At 47.8% G+C, this 23,656-nt stretch overlaps 3 protein-coding genes and 1 long non-coding RNA gene across 5 annotated transcripts; all 4 read left to right on the top strand.

The window, feature by feature from the left end:
* Window positions 1-3,963: 3,963 nt before the first annotated feature.
* LOC106810397 (peroxisomal membrane protein PEX16-like) lies at window positions 3,964-6,282 on the top strand. The gene is made up of 7 exons (XM_014813743.1): window positions 3,964-4,123; window positions 4,443-4,630; window positions 4,852-4,986; window positions 5,252-5,324; window positions 5,657-5,776; window positions 6,124-6,185; window positions 6,263-6,282. The coding sequence occupies exons 1-7, from the start codon at window positions 4,056-4,058 to the stop codon at window positions 6,280-6,282; spliced, it is 666 nt and encodes a 221-aa protein (XP_014669229.1). The 5' UTR covers window positions 3,964-4,055.
* A 42-nt stretch (window positions 6,283-6,324) lies between these two features.
* On the top strand, window positions 6,325-8,135 carry LOC106810409 (LIM domain only protein 3-like). Its single transcript, XM_014813760.1, has 2 exons — window positions 6,325-6,452; window positions 7,394-8,135. The coding sequence occupies exons 1-2, from the start codon at window positions 6,367-6,369 to the stop codon at window positions 7,599-7,601; spliced, it is 294 nt and encodes a 97-aa protein (XP_014669246.1). The 5' UTR covers window positions 6,325-6,366; the 3' UTR covers window positions 7,602-8,135.
* A 4,415-nt stretch (window positions 8,136-12,550) lies between these two features.
* On the top strand, window positions 12,551-13,690 carry LOC106810402. Its single transcript, XR_001394012.1, has 3 exons — window positions 12,551-12,645; window positions 12,887-13,025; window positions 13,552-13,690. It is a non-coding gene; the product is annotated as an uncharacterized LOC106810402 (long non-coding RNA).
* Window positions 13,691-14,221: 531 nt separating this feature from the next.
* Window positions 14,222-23,207, top strand: LOC106810410 (sushi, von Willebrand factor type A, EGF and pentraxin domain-containing protein 1-like). 2 transcript variants are annotated; one of them, XM_014813762.1, is made up of 6 exons: window positions 14,222-19,538; window positions 19,921-20,097; window positions 20,391-20,573; window positions 20,902-21,072; window positions 21,686-21,877; window positions 22,273-23,207. In XM_014813762.1, the coding sequence occupies exons 1-6, from the start codon at window positions 14,303-14,305 to the stop codon at window positions 22,437-22,439; spliced, it is 6,126 nt and encodes a 2,041-aa protein (XP_014669248.1). In that variant the 5' UTR covers window positions 14,222-14,302; the 3' UTR covers window positions 22,440-23,207. The 2 variants fall into 2 exon arrangements, with proteins under 2 accessions (XP_014669248.1, XP_014669247.1); XM_014813761.1 differs by having other exon boundaries at window positions 19,912-20,097.
* Window positions 23,208-23,656: the final 449 nt, after the last annotated feature.

The following is a 23,656-nucleotide window of genomic DNA, read 5'->3' as shown; positions in this document are numbered from 1 at the left end:
TCGACGCCGGTCCACGACAGTTACGGGCCGTTTTGACTATGTGTGTTTTACTAATATGGTATGTTGTATATTTGCACGTACCGCGTACCCCGCTATTCCGCACTCTCGTGGCGTGATAAACCTTAACTAAAACAGTGTTCCCCAGCGATGAGTGAGAGAGTGAGAGAGCAGACGGCGTACGTGGGAGCCGAGATGATAATAGTGGTGCCTTCGTCTTTCTCCGTCATTCTCCGGCTTAGCTACGCGTCGACGCGCACGCGCGGCAGTGGTGGTCCGCTCTCTCGCAGGCGAACAGCCGAGTCCGTACGCTCAGAGACTCGGAGCAGTATCGCTGTCAGATACGGTGCTTGTTGCGTTGTCATAGATACGGTGGATGCTTCGTTGCAAAGATACGGTGCTCGTGACTCTGTAAAGATACGGCAGGTGTGACTCTGTAAAGATACGGCAGGTGTGACTCTGTAAAGATACGGCAGGTGTGACTCTGTAAAGACACGGTGCGTGTGTCGCTGTGAATATATTGTGCTCGTGACTGCGCGCGTGAATATACGGGGGGTGTGTGACGCTCGCTTCGCAGGTACGGTCGGTGTGTGACTCTTCACCGATGCCGTGGTTGTTATTTTGTAAAACAAAAACCATTTGGTTCTAAAGATACGTTGGTCGTGTCGCTGTGAAAGCGCGGTGGCCATGAAAATGCGATGGCCGAGAAACAGTAATAGCTTATTAGATATAGCAGTGGTTGCATGTGACGTTGTGATATATATTGTGATTTGACGCTGTGAGAGATACGGTGGTGGTGACGTCACCACGGATGCGGGGATTCTACGTGTGTCACTATATGAAATATGATGATTGTAACAATGCGAATTATCACGTGATAATCTCTACACCATCAGTTGGCATTCATAGACGGGTTTGCCTGCGCGCACACACGCCGCATTTAAGGTAAGATAACTGCTGTAATCGGTGCCAATTCTAAGTGAAGGAAGCGAGCTGTAAATAGGTTTCGGAACATTTCTGCAGGCAGTAAAGTTTCTGCTGTGACTGCCAATAGATGTACGGGCGTGTCTATACGTCACCGATGTGCTGTGGCGCGAAACTATTTACTGGTAGAGCGAAGAACAGAGACCCATTACATCTACTTATTAGCAGCAACGCGTCAGTAAGTGTGTTTATTTATAACTATTAGTTTCCTCCAAATAAACGTGGCATAAACAGCGGCAATAAACAGTTGCATGTCCTTCGGCGCTGCGTTCGTGCGTGATATGCTATACTGAAATCTGTTAACTGAGCGTGAGTATCGGCTGCTATGCTTGCCCCGTGCGATAGCCGCTGATCCCCGCGGCAGACCTCCGTCTATGATATCTGTCTCACACACACACCCTCTCTTCTCTCTCTCTCTCTCTCTCTCTCTCTCTCTCTCTCTCTCTCTCTCTCTTAATACATAGCTGAATCATGGTTTACCAGATAGCAGACCAAACATATGTGACGAATCTGTGATATTAAGAGTGATTCACCGCCCATCCTCCTGTATTAAAAGCACTCACACATGCTGCACGTAATTATGCACTTTGATTCCATGTGGATATTATTGAAAACGTATGTAGTAATTGGCGGAGGTTATAGCGCCATCGCTGGCAGTGTGGTTAGTGTAGGAGTTTACTTGTTTCTAAGGAATCATGTTTGAGGAATCACGTTACTGTGCGTGGAAATGTTTTGTGGTAATTTTTAGTCAATGTTGCGTGTAATTTTGTTGAGTTGTTGCTTAATAGAGTAAAACAGATTAGTAGTTGCAAATAAATACGTTTGATTATGAATGCAGTATAGTTTTTAAAATAATTGTTTTGTTCCCAGTGATAAAATATAATGATGTAAACTTGTATGAAGTTGGCATCTTTTGTGTATATTTATCGCCATTTCTTCACCCTTATGTCTCTCTCTCTCTTGCCCTTACTCTCTCCCCTTCCTTTATATTGCAATCAGATTCACCACAATGAACCTCATACTCTCAATGCTAGCAAACAAAGGTAATGATATAATACAAGTAAATGTAATTAAAATATCAGCCGACAGAGGACACCACTGACACGTTTCTATTTGCCGTCCCGAACCATGCAAGTCGTGCATTAGCGGCAACTAATTATAATCGGCGCATGTTTGCAATCATCGGGAGGGGTGCTGAGTTGTAGACACGCATGGCCCCCCTCGCTCCTAATTACGGAGCATCCGCTTTCATCTTTCACGTGTTTTGCGGCACGGAAGCCCGCGAGATGTGCTCAACATCGACGAATCTCACGCTGCTTCCCTGCCGCGCGCTGCATCTGCTGCGTGTTCAGTTTAGTCGCTGTTAGTTTAAGATTATTAAAGACATTCCCCTATTAATTCTGCGTTGCGTATCCGGTGTCGCTGTGAGATGCTGCTGCTGCGGCGGCGGCTAGAGATCCGTGTGAAGTCTCAAAGTGTTGCTCGGCATGTGCGCGCTGAGGAATAGAAGGGCATTCACACATCGCGCAAGAGTCTCTCGCCCGCCCGCCCCGCACACACACCGCTCGTCTTCTACGCTGAGGTGCGGGGATGCGGCGCACCTGTCGCGTCCCTAGCAACGCTTCCCCCATGCCGTACGTAATAGCGTTGTCGCGTCCGCATACACGAATGCCTACACAGTCACGCGCTGCACCGATGCAGGTGCCGGTGTTTGGCTTACGTACCACTCGTAAACCCACGTCAGCGTGCGACTTTAACCCTTTCCCACATGCGGCAGCTGTCGTTGCTTTAGTTGTGCAGCGGCTGTTGATGCGTGTGATGCTTGCAGCGGCCACGGCAAAATAATCCATGGCGAAGTCCGCTGTGTTGGCCCTACTCTGTTTTCATTAGCTAACGAAGTTTATACAAACGCACGTGGTGTTTGTATTTGACTAATCACGTCGTAGGTTTGTGCTGCGAGCTCCCAACGCGTGGCTAATCTACGCTATTTAACATTTGATCACGTCGCAGCTTACGCCAATATTTTCCGGCGAGTTTCGCTGCTTGTGTAAGCTCGCGCGCCACGGCTATAACGTAAGTGCAGAGAACCACTGTTTTTGTCGTCTGCTGCTGCGTGCCTGTTTCCCCTTCAAGCTTTCTATCCGCAACCCAATCTCGTGAAAACAGCCTTAAACGCGGCTATTTGTGCAAGTGCAATACCCGTTGTTGACGGACGCATAGGTTTCGATTAGCTCTTTATACATATATTCGCTGAATATTTCTTGAGGAACACCCGCACGCTATAGCGCCGCCAGCCGTAGCAAAGCTATAGCGGTGATATCGATATGCGTACGATCCTGATCAAGAATGCATGAAAACAAATTAATGTGTTTTTATTCTCATCCGGTACGATGCATGCTCAAGTATGTATCATGTACAGTCCCGTAATTTTAACAAGGTATAAATAACCTGCCGTCAACAAGTGAACGCTTTACATTTAAGGTATTATGTTCTTCACTCTTTCCATTTCCTGTCACGTGACCTTTTAATTACGGAACTTTTATCTCCGTGCATGTGATTCTGGCAAGAATTTCGGATTCATACTATACATGCTCCTGGCGATGCTGCTCTTTCCCCCTATTTTTACGTTATTCTGTTGTTTCCTGCTTCCACTTCCTGCCACGTGGTTATTCCAATGTCTCTAAAAGCAAGCGCCGTAGGCGCGCTGCATGCTAGGGGGGTCTGGGGGCATGCCCCCCCTGAAAATCTTTGAATGGTAGACATCTGGAGATCTGGTGAGTCTTGCGAGAGAGATTTAGGAACAAAATGTAGGAACAAAATTGTCTAACCCAAAATTTACTGGAAGCACTGTGCTTCCAGTGCTTCTATCTGCGGGCGCCACTGTGTATATATATATACCTAATGGCAATTATGTAATCTGACCTTAATTTGAATCTATGGTTTGTTTTTCTATGTATTTATGTGCTTGAATTTTGTATTAATCTGGTCACCCTCTATTTTGCTAACAGGCTGGTAATGCAGAGAGACTGAAGCAATGGCTGACAGTGCTGGAATATGTCGAGGTCTTTTTGGAGATGTCGTTTGAACGCTTGGGTGGTGCTGCGGCCAAGTGGTTTATCGTTGTGGTGGTGCAACTAGCAAAGTAAATTACTACAGATAGTCACATGATACACTGATTTAATGATTAAAAAATTATAGCAAGCGAAAGTCATGAATAGTTAAACCATTTGAGGATTGTCCTTCATTAACTTTATGGTTTAAATTACCGAGTATTTAAACCAAGTTATATTCACACTTTATTTGTGCCTAGGAAAATGTTATCAGTTTTGAATTTTTTAAATTGGGTTATCAGTTACATGAAATTCCCATTCGAACATCTACCGGCTCTCCACAAAATATTCTATTGTCGTTAAGTATTGTATAATTATGTAATATGATACGTGTGGCCGTCATTCTTGCAGAGCAACCTTGCGTTTCCTGCTACTACTCCACTATAAGTCTGCGGTCCAGCCGAGCCCCCCATTTCCCCCCGTCGACCGGCTGAAGCTGGTAGAGGGTGCCAGGGATCAGAGTGGCAGCACGCCTGCCGCCGCGGAGTCTGTGGTTGAGCTGAAAAGCTCTGGTCGTCTGATGAGAAGCTTGGCTTCATGTGAGTTTGTATCGGAGCAGGTGTTTGTCACAGACATGTATGAGTAGTAAGGTAGATGTCGGGCCACACTTGTCATCAGCAGTGGCAGCACAAGTAGGAGTCATGGTAGCAGTTGAGGAGTAGAGAAATGCATTGTAACTCTATGGTATATGTTGCTCATGGGTGCCTATCCAGAGAGATGTTTTTCCCAGACAACTGCATGGAATGTGTTTTCATTTTAGCTCCACCTATCAACTACAGAGAGTGGCGTGTTCCCAAACGCACGAGGGTTGCATCATCAATGACGGAGCATGCACATCTCTCATCACAGACGATTGCAGGAGAAAGTCTTCACATAATGAGACCACTAACTCACCGTATCCTTGCAGTAAAAATCTTCTCTGCTTACACGTTTCCTTTGTATTACTTTCAAAACTTTGACGTTATATTTTCCATTCCATTTCCATTCGCCAAGTCCTCTAACTCCTCTGATAAAGGTGGTATAGATTATGAAAGATTGATGACAATGTTTAACGATAAGATCTGGTTCCAAATAACTTCAATGGCTGGCAGCGAAACTTACCTAAGTCAGTCTAAGATGTGTGAGTGGATTTAGCATTTCCTTAGCATGTTCTCTGGCAGTGACAAGCATGTACTTGTTTGGGAGGAGTTCATGGAAGCCGTGGATGCTGGCAGGGTTGATGGATGTGCTGAGGTTAGCATTCACTAATGGATCGACAGTGTCAAAGTATAGCCTTGTTGCCACAGAATTTCTTATTGTCTTGCTGATATTACCCAGGTGTTTCTAAGCCTGGCTGATCTGTGTTGAACTAACAACTTCTTGCGAGGTTAGATTGCATCTGTAGTTTTCTAAATGCTACTCGGGTAACAAGCACTGTGTGGTAGCGCCATCTGTCAACATAATAAGTGAAAAGAATGTAAAAAATAACAGTAAATACAATGTCGCAGTAATCATCAGTGTTGGTGTCAGTCTCTGCCATGTCACAGTGCCGTGTGACGATTCTCGGTTCTTTTCTGTTATCGTAGCCTCTTGGTTCTTCACCGGGAAGGAGAGAGGGCCCAACACCAGCAGACAGAGCTGAACAGGCGACAACTACTGCTGCTCTCCTACCTCCTGCGCTCACCATTCTATGACCACTTCACCAGGTACTTGCACTAGCAACGTTAGGTGTGCAATTTGGTCATGGGGGTGGGGGGGTCGATGGTGGTATGGTGGTTGTTGCACTTCCCGGGTTTTCATCTAGTATCCACTCACTCGCTGCTCTGTGCTATGTGTTTCCTTTTTTTTGTTTTTTATCCATCCTGTTATTATTATTAATGATTATTCTGAAGCTACTGGGACTGTTGAGTCTATACGACTGCTGACTGTATATGTATTGTGTTCTGCAAATTTATTTAATGGAGGCACCATTTTTTTTTGATGGAAAGAATAGCGCTGAAAGGCATATATGCATAAAGCTAATTTGCTAAGTCTGTGATTTTTGCCGTTGCAGAGACAGAGTAGTGGATCTGTTGGAGTCACTCTCAGGTGTCCCACTCATTTCTCTTTTAGCTGGTAAGTTGCTGTCTGGAAATTTTTTAACCAAGTTATATATATATAAGATTAAGATGGACTGTCTAATGCGATGCGAGTCAGTGACATGTGGCACTAATGCTACTGTGCGTACGATGACTGACGGGTCCGTGTGTACTTCAGGCTCTTTGGTGCAACCGGATACTGTTCCGCCTGCGCAAAGATGATACCTGCGTTCGAGATGGTAATGCGAGCCGGCGGCAATGTTTATCACCTGGAATGTTTCGCCTGCCAGCAGTGTAAACACAGGTAAGTAGCAATTAAGCGCAGGTGAGCTGTAAACACAAGTAAGTAGCAAGTACAGGTAAGCTGCAATCACAGATAAGTTACAATCCCAGACGTACTGCAAATAGCAAGTAGAGAATCATATGTTGCTCTCGCGCGTAATGCCAACTAAGTCACCTACATTTACAATGATTGCCGAGTGCTCACAAGCAAAGCTACGCGTACAACAAAAGTGCCAAGGTGTCATTCGGTCTGTCAGTATATACTCATCATTACCAAATATTCCCCAAACATATAACTGTGGTAGGATCCTTAGTAAATACATACATTCGCATGACATTGCTTCCGACTAGCTATAGGTTTTGAATGAGGTGGAGATTAGGCTTAAAGGCTCACAATGCGCATCCAAACGCTAATTTCCCCTACTAGACTAGCAAATACTTAATAAGCTACTAATTAATGTATTAAAATTAGATGCGCGAAGCTGCTGCATTTAGAATAATTGACGGCTCTACATTTTATTATAATATTATTATTATGAGCAGCGACTACTAAATGAACGGATTATACCTCTTATATTATTAGGACTTAATTAATCCTATATTTAATTATTACACATGTGAGCTTTAGAGAGCACGCCTAGCCATCTTTGGGCCATGGTCTGTACTCACAATACAAGATTAACGAACACTGCACGATATTCAGCAGGGACAAATATATAATTTTGCACTAATCGTTACGAGAAGTAAACGTACATGAAGATAATGAGAACGTGGCTGTATAGTACGACTAAGCTTGGATGTAGAGTGTATGTACTGTGTGTGACATGCTACTGTATATTATATATATATATATATATATATATATATATATACATACATACATATACTGTATATACACTATAATGCACTATTCTGTACCGTGATTGCATGCAATCTATATAGTGCCCACCGTTGTCCTTGTAGGTTTTGTGTCGGTGACCGTTTCTACCTGCGTGACAATCAGATATTGTGTGAGTGCGACTACGAGGAGTGTGTCCTGTTCTCCAACGTACCCGTATGTTCGTACGCACCCACTCACGCCAAACCTACCGCACGCTACCCGCCGCCGCACCGCGGCGCTGGCATCGAGGACGCAGCGTCGAGTGGATACGGAAGCCCTGATTCATTGTAGCCGCGAGGAGCAGCCGTGCGCATGCGCGCGTGGATAGGACACGGTGGCGCCGTGCGGCGGTGGCACGCGCGTGCATGAGTGACATTGTAGGTCCGGAAGGGAAAAGAGATACCTGAGATAGGAGCGGTCAGTATCGAACTATATACGTAACGTTCATGTTTTCGTGGATCCGCCGCCATCCTGCACGTCTCCTGAGATGCGATATGGGTGACAAGACATTCAAACTAGTGACTCCTTCTCCTGAGAAGGGAGGTAACTGACCAGACGGTCTGTTTCTTGCCGTTCCTCTGAGATGGAAGATTGATGACAAGACAGCAAACTTTTCTCCATAAGAAGCAACAGCTGAGTGTGCAAGCTTGTGAACGTGTAAAATTGTTGTATAGAATAAAGTTGTAATGCCATAGCACGGGAACGTCTGTCGATTATATGGCAACATCGGTATAACTAGTATGCTATTATATGCTATAAAGTGTATTTGATTTTAAAATAAATTTATCAATAAAAGACGTTGTCGAGGGTTTGCAATAAGACAAACTGCATTATTCTGCCTAGTAAGATCTTGAGGGAATGCAAGGAGAATAAAGAAAGATAATACCATAGTGGTAAAATAAATAACCAAATAAACGTAAAATGAACAGACGTTATGTCGCTGACACTGCGCACTGATATATTAATGTATAGACAGTGGCGTAGCCAGGATTTTAGAAAGGGGAGGGAGAAAAACAGCGAACGGCGCAAAATAGTGGATGACTATTTTATGGTTTAATACTTGTGGATCACTATATTTTAATGGTTCGTTCGCCTCCCTCTCCACACGTTACGCTCCCCCACCTGTCAGCTCTGCAATCTTTGTTTTGGGGGCCATGCAAAAAAGACGACATTTTTGTTCGTTGTTCTCTGCTCCCAAGATATATAACTGTTCAGTGGCAGAACCAGGATTCCAAGGAGGGGGTGAAAAACAGAGGTGGGGTATGGGGGTCCTCCGCCAGAAAATTTTGAAAATGTAGATCGCAGGAGATGGTATTTGAGGCACTTTTGAGTAGATGTACAGCCTTCATTCTGACTACGACAATTCTCTTTTTAGTAGAACAACTCTTTTTTTCACTTTCGAATCAACAGGGGGGTCATGGCCCCCTTTGGCCCCCTTAACTACGCCACTGTGTATAGATGGAGGCCTTGCAACAGTAAAAACACCGCAATTAACCGGAAACCACTAAACAAATATTCAAGCGTAAAACGTTGTCTAAACATCATATGCCGACACAATAATAGATTTTTGTCTATAATTAGATGATATCTATATCATTTTTACGTGCGTATAATATATGCTACAGTACGCGACAAGCTGTATTATCCCCTGTATTACTTGCTAATATGCTAGTCGAAGTTTAATAAAATATGCGGCAAGGAAGGGTCGAGTGGTATCGCAGCGCCATCTGATGTTGGTTAATACCAATATATAAGCAGCCCAGTTCCAACTAAGCGCACGTCTTGCATTTTAATCGGATGATAATAGCGCCTCGACGAATTCTGAGAACGCAATAGCAGCAGCGGGGGTTTAATACCATTCATGGGAGTGTTAGGATAGAATTCTACTTATCCGTCGTTCTAAGAGGTGTCATTCACCGAATCTACCTACACACACGTAGCGACGGCCTCAGTACCTTTAGCAGCGGCCGTCTTGATGGGTCTTCAGATGGGAGCGTCTCCTGTGTATCGAATATCCAAGGGCGCGGCGATGGTTATCTTAAAGTCAAAGTTGTTTGAATCATTTCTAGTGAATGCAAAACGCTAGATAAACACGGAATGTTTATTATTGTTTATTGACGTGTAAAGGCGCATCACGTAATAGCGCTTGTATTGTACAGCTAAGAAATATTGCACACTTGGTGTGTAATTTTGGAGATACCTGCAGACTCGTGATGTAAGTACCACAAGTAACATTAAGTACAAGTAAACTTAAATAGTCAAGTATTAAAACTATATTAAACTTTATAGATAACCCGTTCACGTTCAAGTCTATAACAAAAATGCCAGGAAGACAGACAGACGGACAGAAGGACGGACGGACGAACGGACGGATGGACGAACGGACGGACGGACGGATGAACGGACGAACAGACGGACGGGCGGACAGACGAACGGACGGACGGACGAACGGACGGACGGGCGGACGGACGAACGGACGGACGGGCGGACGGACCGACTTCTCTCTCACCCACCCCATCACTCCATCACTAATTGACCCACACTTATCACACACAGCCTTCCCTCTGTCTCACGTATCCAGTCAGAGTGCTGCCAGTTTTAACCGAGTCGAACCCGCCCCGGCGTGTTTGTAATGTATGCGTAACATAATGCTGCCGACGTACACGTGAAGCGAACGAGTATTATTCATTACGACCCCGTTAATGCGCGTCTATGTAAGGCGTCAGTGCGTGATCGATGTGTGGGTCTTGCACAAATACAGCTGAGTGCACGCGCAGTTTGTATAGCGATCGCACCTTCTTCCTACCCCTTCCCACACACCTAATAACTCTACACGCGCGTGCACGTATATGCACGCACACAGGCCAGGCTATAGACGGCGTTAGAAGGTATGACTCCACGCACGCTTCACCCGCGCATTTCAGGTGACAGAGTAGATGTATAGGTGGGGCGAGTATGCGCGCGCACATGCCGGTCTCCAACGTCGGCAGGCCTCCCCGACACGTTAGTAAATCTTTTCAAATTTACGACTAAAACAAGAATCGCGCCCGCACCGACCCCCGCTAGACGTTCGTATACATTTCCGCTCGTAGTCTGCACGCATGACGTCATCAAAAACATTCGCGCCGGCGGGTGTTCCTTAGGTGCCGCGCACGTCAACAAATCCGACCATTGAAGCGCGGAGATGGCGAGAGATAGCACAGCTGCACTCGCGCCCCAGCATGAGGAGGAGGATGAGGATGAAGAGGAGGAGAAGAAGGAGGAGGAGGAGGAGGCATGTGTGAGCAGGTGGTGGGAATGGGGGGAGAAAGGGGCGAGGTGTGGCTGCCAGCTAGCACAGGTAAGATCAGGAGAAGGTGATCTGCGATAGAGTCACTGCATCGTGAAGAGAACATTAAGAACTGCGTGGTTAGGTCACGGGCGGGAATAATCCGAGAATTCCCCGAGTGAGTGAGAGTGGGGGGAAAGAGAGTGAAACAGGGCGACACACACACACAGACAGACAGACACACACACACACACACACACACACACACACACACACACACACACACACAGAGAGGGGGAGAGAGAGAGAGAAAGAGAGAGAAAGAGACAGAGAGCGAGAGAGAGAGAGAGAGAGAGAGAAAATGAGAGAGAAGGGGAGAGAGAGAGAGAGAGAACGAAACACACCGAGAGAAAGATAGCTATGAGAGAACTCTATCGCAGCGACACAGGTGGCGATGAACGGGTGGTTTCCTGTATAGTTGGTGATATACCTGCCTGTCACTGTTGCATGGACAACGACTGAATTGTTCCTGGTTAGGGTTGGGGTTAGGGTTAGGGTTAGGGTTAGGGAGTAGGCGTAGGCGACTCCCTAGACTCGTTAGTGGAGTAGGCGAGGTACGGTCCGGCATATTAGATAGTATACCAGGGTACGTTCTGGTATACCGGACCGTACCCAGGGTACGTTCCGGCAGTACCCCGGGGGACATATAGACCCTCTCAGCGTTAGCATCTGGTCGAACCTGAGGCATTCTCCCTCCGCCTCCTGTCTTTACGACAACAGTCACAAACAGCCATGAGCGGTGAGCATGCATCGCCCACGCTCTGCTCCTCGCACTAGTGCGCTGCTGTCCGCCTCATATATATATATACCTGTGTTGTCGGGTTGTGTACGGTTGTGAGCAGGCTCTATATAAGGTAAGGTGAGGAGACGTGAGTTGCTGGTATAACGGGGTGCGCTGATAGACAGGAGCAAGGTGAACAACCCGCGCATATCGCATACATGACGAGAGTACGCGTGAGTAGCACGGGAGTGGTCGTAGTCGCCGCAACCTGACGTGATAAACTGATCTACTGAGATCAGGAGTAAGATAATATAGGATCCTATATTAGGATCCTAGGATATAGGATCCTATATTATCTTACTCCTGCTGAGATGATAACGCGGATTTATTCTTTCGCGCGTCTCTGGATCACGCGGTTTTCACGTCAACTGCCGCGTCATCGTTGTTTCGTCTGTCGCATGACGGCGGGGGTAATCCACGGCCGGTGGCTGACGTATTAGTTACGGTCTGTGCGCGTCACGTTGCTCTTACGTTTAAGGTATGCGCGGTAACCCTTAGTTACGCGAAGCAAGCGCTGCGAGAATGCTGCGAAACACGCGAGAGAAAGTTTTGCCCCACATACTCGGTCCACCATGTGCGCAACGGTAAAACCAGGGCAGGAGACGCAGCATGTGTATCGGTAGGCTGTAAAACTGTAACGTAATCTATGTTGATTTATTCTTCGCGTGTGAGCATTTATGGGCGAGTATAGACGCTCGTTACTAGTTAGTGGTTATATGTCTCGCAACAAATATCCACCGGCAATGAACGCGACTTTTCGTTTTATTTTCTTGTTTTTATGTCTTTTCCTCGTCTTTTTTCGTTTGACTGTCGTTATTCCCTTCGTACTAACGTTACCATCTCTCGTTACGTTCTTTTATATAACTACTTTTTTACAGCTACGAATATATATACGTCGGAATCTGTGAACCTCTTCCAGATTTTGGTGGAAGTTCTAGAGGTTTACTATATATACGTAACTTTACGGCTGGGCTTAATAGATATCGTGACGTGCAATCTTGCGAGTTTATTTCATTCATTATTTCATTTTTATTCCTCCGTATTATCATAGTATTATGTTATCATACGTATTCATTACTCGTCGATGTAGGTTAATTTGATAAATTCCCAGATAAACCGCAAAATGGGAGAACGCACATTCGCACATCGGTGGTTTCCATGGACACGTGACGCGCACGTTAGCCTGCTGTTGCTATGCTTACTGCAAGCGAAGAACCTTCTCACAGGTGACGTCACTTCAAAATCGATGTACAAGTGCTTCATTTGAAGGATGCGCAGAGCAGATAAATTCCACTGAGTTTCAGCGCATCTTGAATCATGTTTTAGTTTTATTGTCTGCGTTTCATAGAACTGCACTTCTTAAAGTAACTGCGCACGGTAGAATCACTATCACGCAATTCCGCTGCGAGTAGTGTCGTACCACCAGGTGGCGCTCTATGCACGTTGAACGTCTATGTGCATTTCTAGCTTCAGCGACATGTTCCATACCAGCCGTTATTGAACACGGATCAGTCTCATCAGCGAACAACGTGCACACAGAGGGCAGCACCGCCGCAGTAACATGTGAGCATGGCTTCACAGCAACGACCCACGTGATCACGTGCAGGTTTGTCACCATTCGTCCCCCAAAGCTCTGATTTCACAACTAGCACGGAATCACAAGCACGCGTAGCACACGTTTCACAATCACGTTTTATTATTCACTCCTGATAGTATGTAATGTAGTATTATAATATCAGGAGTTAATAAAGACAAATATAATTTGTCTTTATTAACTTGTAATAATTTGTCTTTATAACTCAGACTTATAACTTAGACAAGAGACTGCAGACAGACAACAACTTACACTTACACAGACACAACACAGACACAACACACACAGACACAACAACACACACAGACAACAAACACACAGACAACACACAGACACAACACACTTACACAGACACACACAGACAACAAACACACAGACAACACACAGACACAACACACTTACACAGACACACACAACAACTTACACAGACAACAACTTAGACAGACAACAGACAGACAATAACTTACAACTCTTATGTAATGTAGTAATGTAGTATGTATATAGTAGTATATACAATGCACGGATTACTTTCTAACAGGCTCGGCACATGGGAGCCCGCAGATTTTGCGTGTGTTGTCGACTGTACGGTCCCACCTATAGTCGCTCACGCAGCGTTCACTTGGTTTCTCCACGTGACGGAGGAGGACGCCCAGCCGCCGGTAGATGGCGCTGCGATGCCGGAGGGGATCTCGCGTGTCGACACGCTACTGCAGGGAGCGTACACGTGCGACGCGGGGTACGGCCGCATCGCCGGCAGCGCGCTCGTACGGTGCGACAAGGACAGCGGCTGGACGGCCAGCGACGTTCTAGTCTGCGGTCCTCTGTGCGAACCACTTCCTAACATCACCGACGGATCCGTCGCCGTCGTCGGTGTAGGCGTTGAGAACGACGTCGCCGTACAACGATGCAACGTCGGCTACCAGCTCCATGGCGTGCGCAACCGCACGTGCCTCGTCAACGCCACCTGGTCGGCCGAGCCAGCGACGTGTGTGAACGTCGGCCTGCCGTGCGACCTTCCGGCCGACCCCGCCGGAGGTCGCGTTGTCGCTTACGAGGACGTCGTCGAGTATGTTTGCGACAGCGGCTACGTGTTGCTAGGGGAACGCTACAGACGCTGTCTGCACATGGCAGCACAGTGGACGGGAATGGCGTCCCTGTGCGAGAAACCCAGCTGCGGGGCGCCACCTGTCGACGCAAACGGGTTCTACAAGCTGTTTGGCGACGACCACTCGTGGCGACACGGCACGACCGTCATCTACATCTGTCATTTTGGCGGCGTGCCAAAGGGCATGCCGTTTAACCTGTGCGACAGTGGGCGGTGGGTGAACATGGCACCTACCTGCCCCGCATGCAGCAGCAGCATCAACAGCAGCACCGACTGCTGCCTGCTTGCTGAGCTGGAGCATGGCCACACGATATACGACGGTCTGCACCCGGGTGAACGCATCGCATATCGCTGCGACGACGGTTATACACTCGTCGGCAACGTCACTCTGCTATGCCTCCCTGATCGCAAGTGGAACGTCCGGCAGCCACGATGCGTGCCGCAATGTCCGCCCATCCCCGCGCTGGACAACGGTCATGTTGAGGGAGGCTTCGCCGTTGGAAGTCGCGCGGTGTTCACATGTCATCCTGGCTACAAGCTGCTCGGGGACGGCATCCTATTGTGTAAGGTGGACCGCACATGGAGTGCCGACTTTCCGCTCTGTCTCCTCGTCTCCTGTATGCGTCCTCAACCTCCCGAAAATGGAAGCGTTCGCGTGGAAGGAACCATCGCAGGCGGCCGCTCACATTACTCCTGTGACGACGGTTTCGTACTGAGAGGCGACAAGCTGACGACGTGTCACGACACGGGGGAGTGGGACAGCGTTGTGCCGTCATGCATACGCGCCGTCTGCCGACCGATGCAGCTTCTACAGAACGGACACGTCAACGTCACCGACAACACGCGTGTTGGCAGCAGAGCGGCGGTCGTCTGTAATCGTGGCTTCAGGCTTCACGGTAAGCGCTGGGTCACCTGTCAAGAGACCCTACAGTGGAGCGTGCATACGTCACAGTGCCTCCCTATGACGTGTACCGTACCGCAGGTTCCGCAGCATGGCAGGGAGTCGCACACAGGTGTCGGCGTTGGTGACACTATCTTCTTCGCTTGCGACAAAGGTTTCATGCGGCAGGGAGCGGCAACTGCATCGTGTCATGATGACGGGACATGGAGCAGTCGACCTCCAAGATGTGTTGAGGTGTTCTGTGTGAAGCCGAGCCTTGTACGGCACGCCAGCATACAGGGGGGAGGCAGAGAGCGCTATCAAGTCGGTAACTACGTGCAGTATGTCTGCGAGCCGGGGTTCCAACTGGTGGGGAGATCGCGGCTGATCTGCTATGCGGACGGGACGTGGAGCTATGACACGCCGACGTGCATGGCCGTTCACTGTGCAGAGCTGCCGGCAGTCGCCGATGGCTCGTATTACACTGACAGCGACGAGTACGAAAGCGTAGCGTCGCTTGTATGCAATCCTGGATATAAGGTCATCGACGATGACACGATCCAGTGTAACGAGGACGGCACATGGACGAATCCAAGTGGTCACTGCTCGGAGGTGAACTGCTATGCACCGCCGAGTGTGAGCAATGGCTTTCTCATCAACACGCTCACAAACTTCATGTACGGAAGCATGGCCGAGTATCGTTGCTATCTTGGCTACAACGTGGGACCGAGCACTGGCCTGAAATGCTCAGAGAATGGCACGTGGATAGGGGAGTTACCCGTGTGTCGGGAAATCTCTTGCCCTGCACCGACGTCAATCGAAAATGGTGAATACAGTCACGACGGTTTGCTTTATACTGACAGCATCACGTATGAGTGCCATGCTGGATACCGCCTTAGTGGAGCACCCGTGCACACGTGCCTACTGACCGGGGAATGGGATGCAGTGGCTCCTGTATGCATCAAGCACAACTGCAGCACGCTACGTCCACCGATTCATGGCCTTGTTGATGTTAATGGGAATGCAGTTGGTAGTGTTGCTAACTTCTCGTGTGAGCCAGGGTACCGCATCAGTGGCGTGTCAATGCTTACGTGCCAGAAGGATGAGAGCTGGGACAATGTGACACCAGAGTGTGTCGCAATCGAGTGCGCGATGCTATATCCACCAAACCACGGATATCTCCACATTGAGAATAACGTGGTGGGCAGTCTAGCTAACTACTCGTGTGAGAGAGGATACCTTCTGAAGGGAGAGGCGCAACTGCAGTGTGATTCGGTGGGCATGTGGTCGTCGGATCTGCCCGTGTGTGAGGAGATCACTTGTGTTACACCGCAACAGATACAAGGAGGCAACGTAGTGGCACTAAAACCGAGATACCGAGTCAATGATACCGTCACCTACGCGTGTGTTAGTGGTTACAGAATGCGCGGCAGTAGACAGCGCATCTGCACGGCTAACGGACGCTGGAGCGGTTCATTCCTGCCGCACTGCGAACTCATTGTCTGTCCCATCTTAGAGGCGATTGAGAATGGCATCTGGGTTTACGACAACAACACTGTCGACTCTCATGCACAGCTTGTCTGTGACGAGGGGTACAGGACTGATGATGCAGAGCCACTGACGTGTAGCGATGGCGGTAGTTGGACGGGAACTATTGGTTTGTGTAGAGTAGTAACCTGTGACAACCCTCCGATCATCAGTAACAGTCTCATGCTTACCGCGAAAGCACCTTTCACGTTTAACGCAACCGTCACGTATGAATGCATGCTGGGGTACACACCAAGCCGTGAATCTCTCCAGATCACATGCTCTGCTAACGGAACATGGGAAGCAGACGAAGAACCGCAATGTCTCCCCATCTCATGCGCCTACCCTGACGCAATATCACGAGGGTACATAACTGTCGACGGCAGTGGCACATACGGGGACAGTGTGACGTACTCGTGTGAAGCTGGTTACAGGTTAGTTGGGGATGCAACGCGGGTATGTAATATGTCGGGTGAGTGGAGCGCGCTGGAACCCAGGTGTGAGAAGGTGGTGTGCATCAGTGAGGAGATTGAGCATGGAGCAGCAATGTCACACGACCACGACGTCGTGCCGGCAATGTTGACATGGTACGAATGTGACATCGGTTATCGGCTGGTAGGTGCACGGGTGAGGCTGTGCGGTGACGATGGTACATTTAACACGACTCAGCCCATATGCGATAGAGTGTACTGCCCTGACCCAGCAGTGGCAGATCTTCTGCTCTCGTACCTTCCACCACACACATCCCCTGTGTATGGCTCAGTAGTCAGCTATACATGTCCCACTGGCTACGCGCTTAATGGCTCATCGACGCGGGAATGCTCTGGAGATGGCGATTGGAGTAGCGAAGAACCATCTTGTGAAAGGGTCACGTGTCCAGACCCGCCTGTGATTGAGAACGGTTGGCCCGTCTTGCCTGCAACCCCACAAGCTGCAGGCAGCGTCATAAGCTACGAATGTTCGCATGGCTTTGATCTGCTTGGATCTCGTACACTCGAGTGCTCAGAGGATGGGACGTGGGGCGACAAACTTCCAGTGTGTGGCAGGGCAAGATGTCAGGCTGACGTTCTCCCAAAGATTGAAAATGGCTTCATACAGGTCAGCGGGTCCGAGTTTGGATCAACGGCTACAATTGCCTGCAACTACGGCTATAAAGTAACTGGGAATCTAAAGTTAAGATGTCTGGCGAATAGTACATGGCAGGAGCTTGAACAAGGAGGACACTGCGGCCTTGTAACGTGCCCCAAACCACGTGCCATACAGAATGGGATAGTAAGCGCAGCAACCGCTCTCCAGCCTGGCACGACCATCTCCTACTCATGCATGGCAGGCTACCGTCTGTCGGGACAAAGAAACCGTACGTGTACTGGGAATGGCACATGGAATGGTGAGGAACCCTCATGCGAGCGCATCACTTGCATTCCTCCAGGTCGCACGCCAAATGGTATTACTGAAGGTGACTCGTTTCTGTTCGGGGATGAAGTTTCCTACACCTGCATCTATGGCTTCCACCTGCTAATTAACAGGATCACTGATAGCAAACGCTTGTCCGTGTATAGGAGAATCTGCAATCATGATGGATCATGGTCAAACGCAGTGCCAGAATGCGTACAGACGCTCTGCCCAGATTTGCCCGCAGTGTCGAATGGAGAACATTCTCGCTTCGCTCGCAATATTGTAAACACGACCGTTACGTATTCGTGCAATCTTGGCTACACGCTGGAAGGCCGAGGCAAGCTTGTGTGTCGGGAGAATGGAGTCTGGGATGCGAACCCGCCATCTTGTGAGAGGGTAACTTGTGGTAAGCCTGCACACGTGCCGTATGCTATTGTAACTGGCGATAAATTCGCATTTGGCGATAGTTTGACTTACGAATGCACACACGGCTACAGAACAGACGGGTCGTTCAGGATACAATGTTTACCAAGTGGAAAATGGACTACTCCAACGCCACGCTGTGTTGCCGTTACCTGCCAGCTACCGAACGTGGACGATGGAACACTGATATACGCCACTGAGCCGATCAGCATTGGTGATGGGGTGATGCTGACGTGCGAGCCTGGGTACGTGGCGGGAAATGAAACCGCATCAGCAACATGCGGGGCTGACGGAACACTGAGTTCTCTGCTAACATGCATCCCAGCAGTCTGTCCCGCGATACCCGTAGTTGATGGTGCTGTGAGGACGGGAGCATCGTCAAAAGTCGGAGCCATCGTGACGTATCGCTGTAGTGACGGGTTTGTACAGGATGGACCCACTGATGTTATCTGCCAGCCAAACATGACTTGGTCCGATGCACCCAGGTGCCTCCGTATTCAGTGTGACGAGCCACCTAGCGTCCAGCACGGGAACTTCCGCCCGCAGTCGTCGATGCATTTCTTTGACGACCTCGTCATCTACTCGTGTGGCGACGGTTACGAGCTTTACGGAGACAACGTTCTCATCTGCAGTGCCACGGGACGCTGGGAAGGTTGGCCTCCTGTCTGTCAGCCTGTTCTATGCGGGCGGCCTCCTATCATTGAGTATGCCAGCACTGTCGTCCAGCAGTTAACCTACGGCAGCCAAGCCGAGTACGTGTGCAACACTGGCTACATACTCAAGGGTCCTACCAAGGTGTTCTGCATGGCAGATGGAACGTGGACGCCACAAGGCAGTACGTGCACTGTCGTGTCGTGTGGCTCCCCGCCACTCCTACTCAATGGCAATGTCAAACACAACGCGACCACCTTCGGTAGCATCGTCACCTATAGCTGTCAACGTGGGTACGGTCTCACGGGTGAATCCTCGATGCAGTGCGGGCAGGATGGCCAGTGGAGCGGTTCCCTACCCGACTGTGTCCCCGTAGACTGCGGAGAGCCCATCGCTCCTAGGTTTGGCAAGCTGTGGATAGAGTCATCTGTGTATTTGAGCAGGGCTGTATACAGCTGCGACGAGGGATACCGTTTGCTTGGCAGGACTACCCGACATTGCCTGCACACCGGACGATGGAGTGGAGAAACCCCCAGATGTTCCCGTACGTGTGTGTCTACGCTATTTTACTGCATGACGACATGCATGCGTAAAATGAATGATTTTCTGTCGACGTTATCAAAATCAAGAGAGTAAATTGCTTTCCGTGACCATCATTATAGATACGTATTATTTTCTTACGTGAAAGTGGCGTGTTTTAAGTTACATAGAGGACCATATTGTTCGATTTTCATCAATGATACGCACTTATAATGCTAATAATCAGTTTATCGCCAACTTTATATCGTGATGGCGTCGAACAATAAGCTATAGTTTCATCCACATGGCGTATCACAGTACGTGGGTATACGCCATGCGGAGCAGGCCTCTATTTCACCTGTGTGTGTAACGTTATAAGACGCGATAAATCATTTTAGATGTTTCAGGAATGTTCTGCATCCCGCCGGACAAGTTCTTACACGGATACGTCATCAACCTGGGAACTTACTACGGCGACGAAATTAAGTTCGTTTGCGAGGATGGCTTTCAGTTGCTAGGCAACGCGTCAGCCGTGTGCCAGCGCGACGGTAGATGGAGCGGGGAACAGCCAGCATGTCAGCTAGGTAAATTATTCAGCCGGCCATTAATTCGGCAGAATAATGAATAATACTAATGTGATAATGGTAAAACAATAATGAACTTAAATCCTCTTTGCAGTAGTTCTCTCGTTGACTATTCCTAGCTAATCTTATTCAATCTGTCTTTCTGTTATAAATCGTATTTTCCTATCTATCACTATCAATTTAAAGTCATTCAAATATCGCAATTTGAATGACTTTAAAGATGGATGTCTATAGTGCATACTTTATTATATAATTATTTGATATTATTATTATTATTTTTGAATTGCACACAGGTGCAGAAAGTTTGTGCCTGGCTCCTCCGACTCCACCGCGCGCTCTTGGTGGAAATAGATCCGCCTTTCGCGAGGGTGAGACTGTCACGTTCGCTTGCCAGCCCGGTTACACACCACTACAGGATCTATCTGTCACCTGTCTACCGGACGGCAACTGGACGCGCCCTCATGGCCTCTGCACCCGTAACTACACCTGCTCTCTCAATAAGCTCACCTAATTGTTGCAAACGAGCACAATGGGATTTCTGTTTATATAATTGGCTCAATGATAATTAATAATAATGTGTAATATAACATAATATCATGATAATATCTCTCCTGTCTCCTTGTGGCGCCTTAGAACTCGGAGATATGTGGGCCGTGCTAGCATTGCTTTATGAAACTTGCGTAAAAGCCGCTAAAACCCCAAGTATTCAGAAAGGTCCGTAGTATTAAATAAATTGCCGGCCGAAGCACGATTGCTGGCGTCTGCTCTTTCTAAGCGGCTGCATAATCGGTGGTTCGTTCTCAGGTGAGACGTGCGGCCGTCCACCTGTCAATCATGGAGCCGTCATCGTCGGCACCTCCTATTACGTAGGCGACTACGTCACAGCGACTTGTCCACCCGGAAAGATGCCCTCTGGTGGCACGGTGCTGCGATGCACTGAGGCGCGGCTGTGGTCGGGCACGGCAATTTGCCAAGGTAAACTCGACTGGTCGACGCATGCTACTCCCACTGGATTGTTAATCCTGCTTGGGAAACTCGGTTTTTTCAGTAGCGTAAACGTTTCTCGTTGTTGGACGCACAGTAATTGAGGCATGCATTCTGTCCTTCCAAGCGTGTTCCACAAGAATATTAGTTCCACTCTGCTCACTAGAGCCTGCATGTCTTAACAATAGATTATATTTACATGTGAGGCCCGTAGCTAGCGTTAGAGGGCGGGGGTAATAGGGGACAGTACACCATATATATATATATTTGTGTCAGTGTGCGGCAGCGTGCATGCGGTGTACATGTGTGTTGCAGAGGAGCATTTGCACGGCATTTACAGGAAATTGTCGGCAATAATAGGCGAAAGAGAGTAGAGAAACATTAAGACTTTGGTAGTAAATAGATTTCGTATTTATTTAGCATTATATTTTATTGAAACTGTGGTAATGCAGGAAGATACAAAAACATGCCTCAGAAACAAACACAACGGTGCGGCAGAAAGGAAATACTTGGTCATTGAATTTTGGCGAGACAAACAGCGCAGGCAGTATATCTGATCCGCCGTCGTCTCGGCATGGCATGACATATATACGTGTCGTTGCAGCGTACTGTAAAGGAGGATGTCACAACGGTGGCGTGTGCACATCCTACAACCGCTGCGTGTGTGAGTCCGGGTGGACAGGCCCCACCTGCCGGCAGCCGGTCTGTGTGCTACCTTGTCTCCACGGCGGCCACTGCGTCTCGCCGTACAGCTGTAGATGCACAAGCAGCTACTCCGGACCGCGCTGTGAAACACGTAAGTCTCTCTGCTCCTGTAGACACCGCCTGCTATCTCTCGTGTATCGTAGATAGTCTATACTAGATGAACAGGAGAACGAGTGTCATAGGTGGCGAGGTAATGCTGGGGAACCCTGATCTTACACCGATTGTCCGCCTGGTGGCCGTTTCTTTACGCGACGCTTCTTTCTATCGTTTATTGACCCAACGTTACGACGCGTTAAAACCTCTGCGAATACAAACATAGAATCTATTATGTTACCTCGAGAAGCGGTCAGATTTGGATAGCTACATACATCAGCAATAGCATGGCAGTCTGTCAGGGAATATCGTGGGGACGTATCATGCCGCTGACTCGCGTGTGATGTGATGACGTGTACATTTTTGTGACCCGTAACGTATCGTTTCTTGCAGCCGTATGCGAACAGCCTTGTTTAAATGGGGGCGCCTGCATCGCTCCAAACACGTGCATCTGCCCTATCGGGTTTCTGCCACCTACCTGCTTACCCCGTGCCACGCCGATGTCGCTAACCAAGGATCTGATGAAGAAACAAAACCCGATGAGCATGATAATGAAGTAATACAAATTTATTATAATCAGAGTAATATGTCTGTCTCGTTCTGTTGTGTATCCTTGCAGACGGTGTATAGAGAAGCAGTCGACTCAGCGTGTATATTAGACTCCATAACCGTAGAGGTAATAGGAGATATAGAGTAGGCCTACATAAACATTATAAATTTGGTAGTGAATATAAAAGATTTGTATTTATTCATTAATAATGGAACTTATTATAAAATGCTTGTGACGAATCCGCGTGTGACTGCAACAAGGACGACGATGACGATAGCTATAAGGACGACGATGACGATAGCTATAAGGACGACGATGACGATAGCTATAAGTTAATGAAGATGGTGAGCGTGTTAATTCGCATGACTGATGGACAGTAGTGAGGTGAGAATGAATTTCCATGCTTAGGATGATAGCTTTGATAGCTGCAGATGCGAATCTGCTGTCAGACACGTTGGAGCAACGTGTAAGTGTATATTTGCGTATAAAATTATTGAGAAATGAACGTCGATCACAAGTTATCAAAAATAATTAGCATATTATAGGAAAGTGATAATAATAATGAATATCTTATTTATGTGCCAGTGTTCTTTTGCAAAATAAAACTAGAGAAGTCGCATCAAAGTCATCTAGAGATCGTCGCAAAAAAACTCGCAAATTGTACTGTTAGACGTAGTACCGGTACATTGTGGTACTCATTGTACGGTATATATTATACACAAATGTAGTATGTATGACCGCATAATGGCAAGATTATAGCTTAAGTGATCGAAATTTATTGACGTTTTATTTCGTATAGCAATCAAAAGCGCATTTTAATAGTATGAAATTGTCTCAGATTATACCGTACTGCCGCACTAGCAAATATTGATTTACAATATAATCGTATTAGTAAAACGTATATACCGGAATGTTGAGCGAAATTAGAGACAAATATATCCTACTGATTTTTATAGCAACATGCACAATGGCGGAAGCCTGAAATAATGTTTTTAAACATAAATGCGTATATAGGCCTAAATATAATATTTTACCTATCGGTTTATGTTCGAGCAAGGGTCAGTAACAGCAGCGGCTTAACAACAGCAGAAGACATGGCAACAGTGCGCGCAGACTATAAGGGTTCCTATTCTTGGATGTAGGTGGAGCGGAACTATAATCGTCATCTCCTCGATGCATCACAGCACACTGACAATCACTGCTACGACTGCATACGTGGTGACAGCC

This window comes from Priapulus caudatus, unplaced genomic scaffold (genome assembly GCF_000485595.1).
Source record: "Priapulus caudatus unplaced genomic scaffold, Priapulus_caudatus-5.0.1 Scaffold438, whole genome shotgun sequence".
In the NCBI taxonomy this organism is placed as follows: domain Eukaryota; kingdom Metazoa; phylum Priapulida; class Priapulimorpha; order Priapulimorphida; family Priapulidae; genus Priapulus; species Priapulus caudatus.
The sequence above is the reverse complement of the archived record's forward strand: the minus strand, read 5'-3'. Positions and strand labels throughout refer to the sequence as shown.